The sequence below is a fragment of the Cetorhinus maximus genome, chromosome 18 (genome assembly GCF_964194155.1).
Source record: "Cetorhinus maximus chromosome 18, sCetMax3.hap1.1, whole genome shotgun sequence".
Lineage (NCBI taxonomy): Eukaryota > Metazoa > Chordata > Chondrichthyes > Lamniformes > Cetorhinidae > Cetorhinus > Cetorhinus maximus.
This window is the reverse complement of record NC_135896.1, coordinates 82075092-82088713: the sequence shown is the minus strand read 5'-3', so window position 1 is coordinate 82088713 and position 13622 is coordinate 82075092. Positions and strand designations below refer to the sequence as shown.

General features: G+C 47.8%; 1 protein-coding gene across 2 annotated transcripts in view; it reads left to right on the top strand.

Moving 5' to 3' along the window:
- mapkbp1 (mitogen-activated protein kinase binding protein 1) overlaps nucleotides 1–13622 on the top strand; it is a 264467-nt gene that overhangs the window by 166401 nt on the left and 84444 nt on the right. For both annotated transcript variants that reach the window (XM_078563074.1, XM_078563073.1), the window contains exons 5-6: nucleotides 7958–8128; nucleotides 11444–11581. In XM_078563074.1, coding sequence (XP_078419200.1) covers nucleotides 7958–8128; nucleotides 11444–11581 — 309 coding nt within the window. The remainder of the gene's footprint in view (nucleotides 1–7957; nucleotides 8129–11443; nucleotides 11582–13622) is intronic.

Here is a 13622-nt window from a genome sequence, read left to right as displayed (position 1 = left end):
ATATTGGGAAGACCAAAGCCACTATCTTCAGACCCTGCCACAAACTCCACTCCCTCGCCACTCAGTCCCTCTCCCTGACAACTGTCGGACTGAACCAGCCTGTTTGCACCTCAGTGTCATATTTGACCAGCCATATATCTGTGCATCGCGAACTCTGTCTATTTTTACCTCTACAACGTTGCACAACTCCGAGCTCTGCCTCAGCTCTTCTGCTGTCAAATGCTATCTTTGCATTTGATACCTCCAGACTTAACTATTCTAAGGCACTCCTGGTCCAGCTTCCCACATTCTACCAACTATTAACTTTGAGGTTATCCAAAACTCTACTAGCTATGTCCTAACTGGCACCAAATCCCATTACACCGACGTGCTCACTGACCTGCACTGGCTCCTGGTTAAGCGATGCCTCGATTTTAAAATTTGCATCCTTATTTTCAAATCCCTCTATGGCTCCATCCCTCCCTATCTCTGTAATCTCATTCAGCCCCACAACCCTGCGAAATAGCTGCGCTCGCCTAATTCTGGCCTCTTGTGCGTCCCCAATTTTAATTGTCGCAATCTTAGTGGCCATGCCTTTGGATTCCAAGGCCCTAAACTCTGGAATTCCCTCTCCGTCCCTCTACTTTGCTTCTCTCCTTTATGACACTCCTTACAACCTACCTCTTTGACCAGGCTTTGGGTTATCTGTCCTATGTGGCTTGGTGTCAAATTTTGTTTCATACTGCTCCTGTGAAACGCCTCTGGAATTTTGAATTCAGTACTTTGGCTCCGTGCGTGGCACCAGTCTCAGTCAGATTAGCTAATGGTTTTACCCACTCTATTAATTTAGGCTGAAAAATAATGTCTGTGAGCAAAGCTGGTACTGAACCCTTTATGTACGGTAACAGAATGTCATGCTAAATTTTGGATGAAAAAGCTACATTTTTGTCACACCTGGCTTCCCTACTTTGTTATGAGTTAATGGGATATAAATACATCTTGGGTAGTTACTAATTGGCTGCCCAATTTTTGTTCCTATGTTTTAAAAGCATAAATCTATTCTACAAGCTGTCCTTTGTTGTCCTGAAAATGTTCCCAGTTGATTGCAAGGGCAGCATTAATATTTTCAATGTACATTGCCCAACCATTTATGCATATCCTCAAATTTCTTCATCAATATCCTGGGAGTAACTGGACTAGCCATGGTAAACACTGTGGCTACAAGAGCAGGTCAGAGGCTGGGAATTCTGGAGCAAGTAACTTACCCAAAGCCTGTCCGCACAAGTCAGGAGTGTGATGGATTACTCTCCACTTGCCTGGATGAGTGAAGCTCCAACAACACTTAAGAAGCTTGACACCATCCAAGACAGAGCAGCCCACTTGATTGGCACCTCTTCCAACATCTTAAACATTCACTCCCTCCCATCTACACGATGCACTGCAGCAACTCACCAAGGCTCCTTCGACAGCATCTTCCAAACCCACAACCTCCACCACCTAGAAAGACAAGGGCAGCAGGTATATGGGAACACCACCACCTGCAAATCCATCCAAGCCAGACATCATCCTGACTTGGAAATATATCACCGTTCCTTCACTGTCACTGGGTCAAAATCCTGGATCTCCCTCCCTAACAGCGCTGCGGGTGTACTTACACAATATGGATTATAGCAGTTCAAGAAAGTGGCTTACCACCACCTACTGAAGGGAAATTAGGGATGAGCAATAAATACTGACCTTGCCAGTGATGCTCACATCCCAAGAACAAATTTTAAAAAACCTTCCTCCCATTACCAAATAAAGCGAGTAGATCAGAGACAGTTATTATTGCTCCGTCTTTGTGTTTGAAGCAGACCTTCCATATGTACCTTTGAAAACCCTGTATTCTTCCTATGTTGTCTGCATCTAAGTGAGCTACTACCACTGATCCTTTTCCAGTGGCCTTTTAACTTACCTCAGTGTGTACACTGATATAGCTCCAGGTAGGCAGCTCACCATCCAATAGGTAAGGTCCTTGCAACACATCCTTCTGCACCCTCATCCTACTTACCTTTCCTTCTACGTTATTGGGCATTGCCGATATCTGCTCATTATTAGAATCTTCTGTGTAGCTACAAAGGATTTCTTACTTTCCCACTATCTTAATACACCTATTGTTATCATTTCTTTTGGTCTTTCTCTGTATTTCTCTCTTATTCCTAGCAACCCTGTCCCTGGCTATGCCAGTCTCCACCTCCTAACCCCAGTGTCTAGTGGTGGGAAAAATAGAGGCATCGACTATTTTCTAAATGGGGAGAGAATTCAGAAGTCTGCAGTGCAAAGGGACTTGGAAATCCTAGTCCAGGATTCTCTTAAGGTTAACTTGCAGGTTAAGTCGGTAGTTAGGAAGGCAAATGCAATGTTGGCATTTATTTCGAGAGGACTAGAATATAAAAGCAGGGATGTGCTGCTGAGGCTTTATAAGGCTCTGGTCAGACCACATTTAGAATATTGTGAGCAATTTTGGGCCCCGTATCTCAGGAAGGATGTGCTGGCCCAGGAGAGGGTCCAGAGGAGGTTCACGAGAATGATCCCAGGAATTAAAGGCTTAACATATGAGGAATGTTTGAGGACTCTGGGTCTATACTTGATGGAGTTTAGAAGGATGAGGGGGGATCTGATTGAAACGTACAGAATACTGAAAGGCCTGGATACAGTGGACGTGGGGAAGATGTTTCCATTAGTAGGAGAGACTAGGACCCGAGGACACAGCCTCAGAGTAAAGGGAAGACCTTTTAGAACAGAGATGAGGAGAAACTTCTTTAGCCAGAGAGTGGTGAATCTATGGAATTCATTGCCACAGAAGGCTGTGGAGGCCAGGTCATTGAGCGTATTTAAGACCGAGATAGATAGGTTCTTGATTGGTAAGGGGATCAAGGGAGAAGGCGGGAGAATGGGGTTGAGAAACTTATCAGCCACGATTGAATGGCGGAGCAGACTCAATGGGCCGAATGGCCTAATTTCTGGTCCTATGTCTTATGGTCTTATGGACTTGTTCTTGATGATTTGATGTTAGCCTAACCATTTCACAGACTTGTGGTCACATATTAACCGAATCTCGTTCTAGTCACTCGCCCTTGACTTTGCCGTGCTTTTGAGTGTGCCTGTGCACCACTCCTTTCTAAAGCTGTAACCTTGTCCTGATTCCTTCTGATCAACCAATGTCAATTAACATCTCTTCCCCTGTTTAATATTGATAGTGGTCTTGTACAGAAACCTCCTAATGCAAAGAAACTTCTTAATCTTCATCCTAATAATATTTGGTTGGTTGCTGTTTTAAGTTTACTTCTCACTGTGCTTCTGTTTTAATTCCTGCACTTCCATTTTAAGTTAACTGGCCTCAGCTGCTAGCTGGCTTCATGTGGAGGGTTCTGGAGAGTGAAACTATCCCAGGATAGTTGCTGCACTGCTTTTTTTGATTTTCAAAGGAACTTTTCTTTCAAGTTCTTGTTTGCTTTTAATCACTCGCTTCCGTTGTCCTAATTTCTACCGTCTGTTTCCCTTTATGCCGCTGGGCTGCGTTTGAAGATTGCAGGAGCCCTTCCGAGATGTGGTCACATCGGTCAACCAGAACTCCTCGCATCATAGCATCTGGAGGTTTCTGGCATAGCAGTGACTATCAGCGCCTTCCTTCAGGGATATATCTGTACACTGAATGATGTTTCTCAGTCTCCATGTGTTAAAGAGTTATCCAGTTAAGTCCCATAACAGTGACTCGAGCACATAGTACAAGCTGACACTCCAGTGCAGTACTGAGGGAGTGCTGCACTGCTGGAGGTGCTGTCTTTTGGATGTGACTTTAAGCCAAATGTCTCAGGTGGACTTGAAAGATGCTAAGGCACCGCTGCAAAAAAGAACAGGGAATTTTTCCTACTGTTCCAGGCAAAATTTATCCCTCAACCAACATCGCTAAAACAGATTTATCTGGTCATTATCTCATTGCTGTTGTGTGCAAATTGCCCACTGGGTTTCCTACATTACAACAGTGACTAAACTTTTAAAAAGTACCTCATTGCCTGTAAAAAGATGTTCTAAAGTCATGAAAGGAAGATTGAAATGCAAGTCTTTCTTCCTTTCTTTCTTTTGTTCTTTATTTCGTTCTTCCTTCTTTCTTCACTTCCTCCCTTTCCATTTGACTGAAGTGTCTTAGGTTCCTTCCCTCAGGAAGTTATCTGTCGACGGACAGGTGGTCTGCAGACCCCTCCCTGGGAGAGCAATCCACACATTGGCTGCATGGTGTCTCTCGGCATTTTCCTTACAGAGATTCTGTACGCTAGTCATGCCCTTATGCACATTTACTGAGTTGGATTGACAATTCCCTCTAGACAAGAGCTGGAAACAAGTATCTTAAAACCCTCAGGATATATTCACCTATTTGTTAAATGATCTTAACAGAATCCATTCTCTATCCCTTGATGGGCCAGTATCCTGAGCAGTATTGTTATTGTGATGATTGGCTAGAATATGGCAATATTGTGCCCTCTCTGGCACTGATAACTGCTTCCATCATCGTCAATGATTGTACCTAGCTGGCTCACCTCACCAGAGTTCATGCCAGACACAAGCTCCCTTGCCCAGTTCACCTGAGCACCTAAAGAAACTCTACAGCAGTTGGACTATCTGACCTGAAGCCAGTGACTTTGCGTTGGTATCTTGAAAGGCAGGGCCAGCTACACAGGTTTGACAGCGTGACTAGGCAAATAGGAAGAGTCTCAAGCAAGACGTTGTGAGCTCAGGCTGGCATCCCATCTGTTGGTTATAAGATGCAAAACCCACCTGAGGTCAGATCAGACAGAATGTATCAAGTGTTGCAGAGCACCAAGGCTGCCACCATATTTAAGTGCCAGCTGTGGTTCAGTCGCAGCGCACTGTCCTTGGAGTCAAAAGAGTCATTGTGTTCAAGACCCACTCAAGAGACTTGGACAGGCAATGCTGGCTGACGCTCCAGTGCAGTACAGAGGGAACGCTGCACTGTTGGCGGCGCCACTTTTGGGATGAGACGTTAAACCAAGTAACTGATCCTATGGAACGATTTGAAGAGCAGGAGAGTTCTTTCCAGTGTCCTGGCCAATGTCCAACCTTCAACCAACATCACTCAAAGGAGTAGATCTGGAGTGATGGTATAAAACAAGGGACAGCAAGTCGGCAGCACGGTGTGCATCTCTCCCCATTGTTATTTCCACTGATTTACGAGGAGAGAATGCTGCCCTTCTGTGCAAAGCCTAAAACTGAAGGATTTAAGCAACCGTCTCAGCTGGATTTTGCTGCAGCTCTGATCCACACATTGACTGCACTCTTGATATCTGTTCTGATCTATGGTGCTCCTTGTTTTAAAGTTGTCCTTTTAATGCTTTCCAGATTGCTTCAGGAGCCCAAAGACAAGGTCAACGAAATTTAAAATGCCCAAGGGGCTCACTTTAATAAATACTTAACAGACAAAGACATAATTCAGTGCACAGCTTTAGCTGCAGTCACAGAAACATCTATGTCAGATGGTTTATCTTGAATAACATGCCTTGCATCGAACATACAGACAGCGTGAAACCAATTAAAGGACCCTCAGCTGAGACTGAGGAGATATTCTTCGTCGCGTCCGCAGGAAAGAATGGCCCAAATAACCACTTCTCCGTCATGTTATTAATCAAATATATGATTTATTAAATGTGAACAGATCAAGAGTAGCAAATGTAGCAACTGGAGTTCAACCCCTCGAGGCTTTTCTGCCATTCAGTTAGATCATGGGTGATCTCTATCTTAACTCCAATTGCCTACCTTGGTGGTTCTGTCACCCGAAATCCTCTGCCTGTCCCCCATCTTGAGATTTTCAATTAACCCCCAGCTTCAGCAGCTTTTTGGGGAGAGAGAGTTCCAGATTTCCACCACCCTCGGTGTGAAGAAGTGTTTCCTGACATCACCCTGAATGGCCTAGCCCAAGTTTTAAGATTAAGCCCCCTTGTCCTGGACTTCCCCACCATTAAAACAAAGGATCATTAAAACTCCTTCTCAACCTCCAAAGAGCAAACTTTAAGAACAAAAGCCAGATTACAGGATTTGCCGTTTTTATTCTGCTATTGTGAAACCTAGAGATTGGCAACCGAACAAATAACTGAAACGATCTTCATTTTCCTTTTGTATCGTTTAAGACAATAAATGAGCTCATGAATTCGAAACAGAAAAGGTTGGGAATGCAGCAGGTCAGGCAGCGCCTGTGTGGAGAGAAACGGGTAAAGGGTTGATTTCTTTTCCCTGGCTGGCCACGATCCCGATATTGCCTCCCATTCCGGGTCGGAACCCCGGAGGTGGCCATGGCGGAATGTCAGACGCCATCTTTGCAGAGGCCTTTCATTGAGAAGCCGCCTCTGGGAGACCTGCCCATTTAAGCACAGCGGCCGGGTTCCAGTGTTGGGAGGTCAGTTCAACGCGGCCTGTGGGTAGAAAGGCCTGCTCCACGGTGTGGGCGCTGCTGAGGGGCCCACACTGCAGGGTCAGCGATGCCCATGGAGACGCCTTCAGCCGGAGGGGGAGTGGCTGCCATTGCAGCAGGTGCGCGAGGGGAGACATGGCTCTCCATGAAGTCTCTGTTTTGCCTTCTGCTTGGGCACTGCGATTAAATGCAGGCAACTTGATCAAATGCCTCACGTGATTTGTGGCTCGGGCCTCCTGCTGTGAAGCCACTTCCGCTCCATTTTTGGGCTCCTGACGCTGTGGAGTGGAAGTGGTATTAGTCGGGGTGGGTGGGGGTGGGGGTGGTGTTAGGCGGGGGTGGGGGTGGTGTTAGTCGGTGTGTGGTGGGGGTGGGGGTGGTGTTAGTCGGGGTGTGGTGGGTGGGTGGGGGTGGTGTTAGTCGGTGTGTGGTGGGTGGGTGGGGGTGGTGTTAGTCAGTGTGTGGTGGATGGGGGGTGGTGTTAGTCGGGGTGTGGTGGGTTGGGGGGGTGGGGGTGGTGTTAGTCAGTGTGTGGTGGATGGGGGGTGGTGTTAGTCGGGGTGTGGTGGGTTGGGGGGGTGGTGTTAGTCGGTGTGTGGTGGGTGGGTGGGGGGTGGTGTTAGTCGGTGTGTGGTGGGTGGGGGGTGGTGTTAGTCGGTGTGTGGTGGATGGGGGGTGGTGTTAGTCGGTGTGTGGTGGATGGGGGGTGGTGTTAGTCGGTGTGTGGTGGATGGGGGGTGGTGTTAGTCGGGGTGTGCGGGTGTGGTCGGTGGGGTGGGGGTGGGGGGTTGGGGGTGGTGTTAGTTGGGGTGTGGTGGGTGGGAGTGGGGGCGTTGGGGGTGGGTGGGTGGGGGGTCGTGTTAGTCGGGGTGTGGTGGGTGAGGGGTGGTGTTAGTCGGGGTGTGCGGGTGTGGTCGGTGGGGTGGGGGTGGGTGTGTGTGGGTGGTGTTAGTCGGGATGTTGTGGGTGAGTGGGGTGAGGGTGGTGTTAGTCGGGGTGGGGTGGGGGGGTGGGGGTGGTGTTAGTCGGGGTGGGGTGGGTGGGTTGGGGGTGGGGGGGGGGCATACGCATTCGGGGAAATTCCAATCCATTTCCACAATAGGGTCTAATTGCCCCATTAATTGCCCTAATTGCCTTGCCCCACTGCAGGCAGTCAGGCAGCCGGCACTGTGCTGGTATCCTGCCTCCGGGAACAGGGCACAGAGATGGAAACACGTTGTGGAACTGGCCCTGATGCAGCCCGATCGCATTTTCCTCAAAGCCACCTCCATGGGGGTTGGAAAAATCCAGTCCAAAGCTTCAGGTCAACAGCCTTTAATTCGACCTGGGGAGAAGTTGGAGATTCAGCAGGTTTTAAGCAAGTACAGAGTTGGTGTTTTAGGACTGATTTTCCGATCCATGATGAACCACTGCTGACCATGATCATGCAGCCATTTTGTAACATGTCCTTAAGCTGAGCTGTCCTCCCCGATTGTAACTAACTGTTTATTTTGTCCCCTGTGTGCTGTGTTACAGAGTGGGCACATGCCTGCTGTTCGAATCTGGGATGTCAATGAAAGAACACAGGTGGCAGAGCTCCAGGAACACAAGTATGGGGTGGCCTGTGTGGCATTCTCCCCCAACGCCAAGTACATTGTCTCCGTGGGATACCAACATGACATGATCGTCAACGTTTGGGCTTGGAAGGTAGGGGGAACATTGGCATTTACTCTGATAACTGGTGGTACTGCTGCCTGCATTACTGTCCTGAAATATTACTCTGTGGACACTGGTTTCAATGGAACACAAAGCAGTGGTGTCGGTGAAATGGGACGCACTAAAAATGTGTTATACAGGGACAGCTGTGTGTACTGAACAGTGTGTTACACAGAGAGAGCTGTGTGTACTGAACAGTGTGGTACACAGAGAGAGCTGTGTGTACTGAACAGTGTGGTACACAGAGAGAGCTGTGTGTACTGAACAGTGTGTTATACAGGGAGAGCTGTGTGTACTGAACAGTGTGTTATACAGGGAGAGCTGTGTGTACTGAACAGTGTGTTACACAGGGAGAGCTGTGTGTACTGAACAGTGTGTTACACAGGGAGAGCTGTGTGTACTGAACAGTGTGTTGCACAGGGAGAGCTGTGTGTACTGAACAGTGTGTTATACAGGGAGAGCTGTGTGTACTGAACAGTGTGCTACACAGGGAGAGCTGTGTGTACTGAATAGTGTGTTATACAGGGAGAGCTGTGTGTACTGAACAGTGTGTTACACAGAGAGAGCTGTGTGTAATGAACAGTGTGTTATACAGGGAGAGCTGTGTGTACTGAACAGTGTGTTACACAGAGAGAGCTGTGTGTACTGAACAGTGTGTTACACAGAGAGAGCTGTGTGTACTGAACAGTGTGTTACACAGAGAGAGCTGTGTGCACTGAACAGTGTGTTATACAGGGAGAGCTGTGTGCACTGAACAGTGTGTTACACAGAGAGAGCTGTGTGTACTGAACAGTGTGTTATACAGGGAGAGCTGTGTGTACTGAACAGTGTGTTATACAGGGAGAGCTGTGTGTACTGAACAGTGTGTTATACAGGGAGAGCTGTGTGTACTGAACAGTGTGTTATACAGGGAGAGCTGTGTGTACTGAACAGTGTGTTATACAGGGAGAGCTGTGTGTACTGAACAGTGTGTTATACAGGTAGAGCTGTGTGTACTGAACAGTGTGTTATACAGGGAGAGCTGTGTGTACTGAACAGTGTGTTATACAGGGAGAGTTGTGTGTACTGAACAGTGTGTTATACAGGGAGAGCTGTGTGTACTGAACAGTGTGTTATACAGGGAGAGCTGTGTGTACTGAACAGTGTGTTACACAGGGAGAGCTGTGTACTGAACAGTGTGTTACACAGGGAGAGCTGTGTGTACTGAACAGTGTGTTACACAGGGTGAGCTGTGTGTACTGAACAGTGTGTTATACAGGGAGAGCTGTGTGTACTGAACAGTGTTACACAGAGAGAGCTGTGTGTACTGAACAGTGTGTTACACAGAGAGAGCTGTGTGTACTGAACAGTGTGTTACACAGAGAGAGCTGTGTGTACTGAACAGTGTGTTATACAGGGAGAGCTGTGTGCACTGTACAGTGTGTTACACAGAGGTAGCTGTGTGCACTGTACAGTGTGTTATACAGGGAGAGCTGTGTGTACTGAACAGTGTGTTACACAGAGGGAGCTGTGTGCACTGTACAGTGTGTTATACAGGGAGAGCTGTGTGTACTGAACAGTGTGTTACACAGAGAGAGCTGTGTGCACTGAACAGTGTGTCATACAGAGAGAGCTGTGTGTACTGAACAGTGTGTTATACAGAGAGAGCTGTGTGCACTGTACAGTGTGTTACACAGAGAGAGCTGTGTGTACTGTACAGTGTGTTACACAGAGAGACCTGTGTGCACTGTATAGTGTGTTATACAGAGAGAGCTGTGTGTACTGTACAGTGTGTTACACAGAGAGACCTGTGTGTACTGAACAGTGTGTTACACAGGGAGAGCTGTGTGTATTGTACAGTGTGTTACACAGAGAGACCTGTGTGCACTGTACAGTGTGTTATACAGAGAGACCTGTGTGTACTATACAGTGTGTTACACAGAGAGAGCTGTGTGTACTGAACAGTGTGTTACACAGGGAGAGCTGTGTGTACTGAACAGTGTGTTACACAGAGAGAGCTGTGTGTACTGAACAGTGTGTTACACAGGGAGAGCTGTGTGTACTGAACAGTGTGTTACACAGAGAGAGCTGTGTGTACTGAACAGTGTGTTACACAGGGTGAGCTGTGTGTACTGAACAGTGTGTTACACAGGGTGAGCTGTGTGTACTGAACAGTGTGTTATACAGAGAGAGCTGTGTGTACTGAACAGTGTGTTACACAGAGAGAGCTGTGTGTACTGAACAGTGTGTTATACAGGGAGAGCTGTGTGTTCTGTACAGTGTGTTACACAGGGTGAGCGGTGTGCATTGAACAACATTTTACGTTGGGAGAACTGTGTATACTGGACATGTTACACAGGGAGAGCTGTGTGTACTGAATAGTGTATAACACAGGAAACTGTATCACAGGCTGAACCTTTATTTGCTGACTGTCAATAACATTAGTGCTGTCAGCATGCATTCCGTTACTCTGGAGCAGTGTTCATCCGGAGCAGTTGTCTTATGAGGAGAGATTGAGCAGTTTAGGTCTATACTCGCTAGAGTTTAGAAGGATGAGAGGAGATCTAATTGAGGTATATAAGATGCTAAAGAGGATAAAGTAGACGTGGAGCGGATGTTTCCTCTTCTGGGGCATTCTAGAATGAGAGGCCATAGTTTTAGGCTAAGGGGTGGTAGATTTAAATCAGAGATGAGGAGGAATTACTTTTCTCAAAGGGTGGTGAATCTGTGGAATTCACTACCTCAGAGTGCAATGGATGCAGGGACGCTGAATAAATTTAAGGAGGAGATAGACAGATTTTTAATTAGTAACGGGTTGAAAGGTTACGGGGAGAGGGCGGGAAATTGGAGTTGAGGCCGAAATGTGATCAGCCATGATCGTAATGAATGGCGGGGCAGGCTTGAGGGGCTGAATTGCCTACTCCTGCTCCTAGTTCTTATGATCTTATGTATCAGTCAAGGTTCCAAGCATCCCTGAAGGGTTTTGCACTTTGGTCACATGATTTGAAAATTGTACAAAATTTTTCAATTTATTCAAGATATATTGTTCTTCCATTTAATGAAAAATAATCATTAATTTATTCACTAGTGTTTAACCTAGTTTTCATTTTTGTTTTATAATATTTCTAGTAGGGGGGGAGCGGGAGAATGGGTTGGGGTTCCACGGAATTTCACAATATATTATACGGTGCCTTAACCAAAAAAGGATTGAAAATCACTGGTCTGGGGTGTCCTGGGTTTCTGTACAAAAGTTGATGCAATATTTATGGTAGCCGTTGATTACGTTCTGTGGCAATATGAATTGTGTGTTTCTGGATTCTTCCACAGAAAAATGTTGTCGTGGCAGCTAATAAAGTATCAAGCAAGGTGACGGCTGTGTCCTTTTCCGAGGATAGCAGTTATTTTGTCACTGCTGGCAACAGGCACGTCAAGTTCTGGTATCTGGATGCATCCAAGGCCTCTAAGGTGAGGATATCTGACCAAGATCAGGAATTTCTAATTTAGCGTAAAATGGAGGAATGAAGCGGGGGCTGGGGGGGGGGGGGGGTCATGTGACCTCTCCTGAATTCTGCCCGACAAGAAGCCTGGGCGGCTGGATTGTTAAAAGCTAAAGGGGGTGAGGGGGCAGGTTGTTTTACTGGAAAGAAGGAACAAAATATTCACTCCTGTAGAGAATAGTAAGAGCATCTGTGCTAACTATGGGTAGATGGTTAGTCTTCATATCTCACAGGGAGATGTTAGAAATGTCAGTCTTTATAAATGGTTGTGCTTTAAACTGTCTATTTATTTCCAATGTAGAATGAAGTTGGGGCTTAGAAGATAGTTAATCAGCATTTCTACCTGGATACAAGGTCCGTGTGATTCACATTGCCATGGAGACGGGCTTTGAGAGGGGAACAGACCATAGGAAGCTACTGTAGTATCCGCTTTCATGATTTTCACAGATAGGTCATGCTGCAAGAATCTCGGAGAGAGAGCAGAGAGATAGAGGCAGCGAGTCTCTTTTGTTCATCATGCAGAATGTGGGTGGGAGCTCACGATCGAATTGAGGAGACCATGCTTGGGAAGATTTAAATGAGACTGGAAGATCTGCCTACCTTTGGCTAGAAGGAATAAACTCCAGGTTAACCCTCACCATCAGTTCGTGGATTAGAGCTTATCCCCCTGGGCCCATTGGAGGGCTCCCCTCCCCCCACTCAAGATGTTACCCCCACCCAGGTTCCCCTCCCCTCCATGGCCTTTGAAACCCCCTCACTGGAGCTTCCCAGCTTGGCACCCATGGAGACCCCTGACTCACCTCTTGGGCTGGATCCAGCTGGATCCCCTCCTCACGCCCCGAGTGCAGTACCTGTAGGTGTCACCACTCCTGGTGGTGTTGCCGTACTGGAGAGCTGCCGGTATCTGATTGGTAGGCAGCTCTCCAAGGCAGGACTTCTGCTCCAGAAGGGCAGAAGTCCCACCTCCAGCCTATTAACAGCCAGTTGAGGCCCAAACACAGATCCTTGTGGGACACCACGGGCAGAATTTAATGCCCCCCACCCTCACGGCAAGTTTCGTGGGGTGGTTGAGGGGGGCGGGGGGGTGGTGGGGGGGGGGGGCAGGTAATTTAATCAGGCGGGAGGTTGGCAGGTGATTAAGCCACAATTAATACCCACTTAAGGACCTCATCCTGCTGAGCCAAGTGGCAGGTGGGTGGGGGTCTCATGCAGGGAGGACGACAAGCAGGCCTGTGCAAGAGGGAACGCTCGTTCAAAGGCACTCTGGGCCTGATCAAGGCGCCCGGCATCGGGAAGGGGGGGATGGGGAGTCCTCTGAGAGCCCTCCCCCTGTCCTGATCGCTGCCCCTCCTCCCCCACCCCTGCCCCATGGCCCCCTCCCTCGCCCGCACCCACCTGTGGCCTGGGATCCAGAGACCATCCCTGGCCCTCGGGTGGCTGTCATACCGGCAGCAGCCACCGCCTCCCCAGTGGTGCTGCTGTTCGATGGAGCTGCCGTCCTCTGACTGGCCAGCAGCTTTCAGCAGGCGGGGCTTCTGCCCAGGGAAGGCCCAACACTGTCCAGTTATGTGCTTGAGTGGCATTTAATTTGGCAGGCCTTCCCTTAGAGAGGCGATGCAGGGCTGTCACTGGCTCTCCAGCCAGTGGGTGGGGCCCCTGTCACCTTCATTAAATCATCCCCCACTGGTCACTTCCTTCAGCTGTGGCTCAGTTCATAGCACCCTCGCCTTTGAATCAGAGGGTTGTGGGTTCATGTCCCACTCCCGGAAATCAAGAACTGTGATTGTACTCGAAAGAGTTGCAATCTGTGACTGTTGATAACTCGAAAGAGTTTCCAATGTGAATACTTACCATTTATCCCTATTCTACCTTCTAGCGCCTAACCAATCTTCCAACCAGGTCAATAATTTGCCTTCAGTTCCAAGAGCTTTAATTTGAGTTTACAGTCTCTCGTGTGGAATTTTATCGATGCCTTCTAGCAGTCCATATAAACTACATCTCTAGTCTCT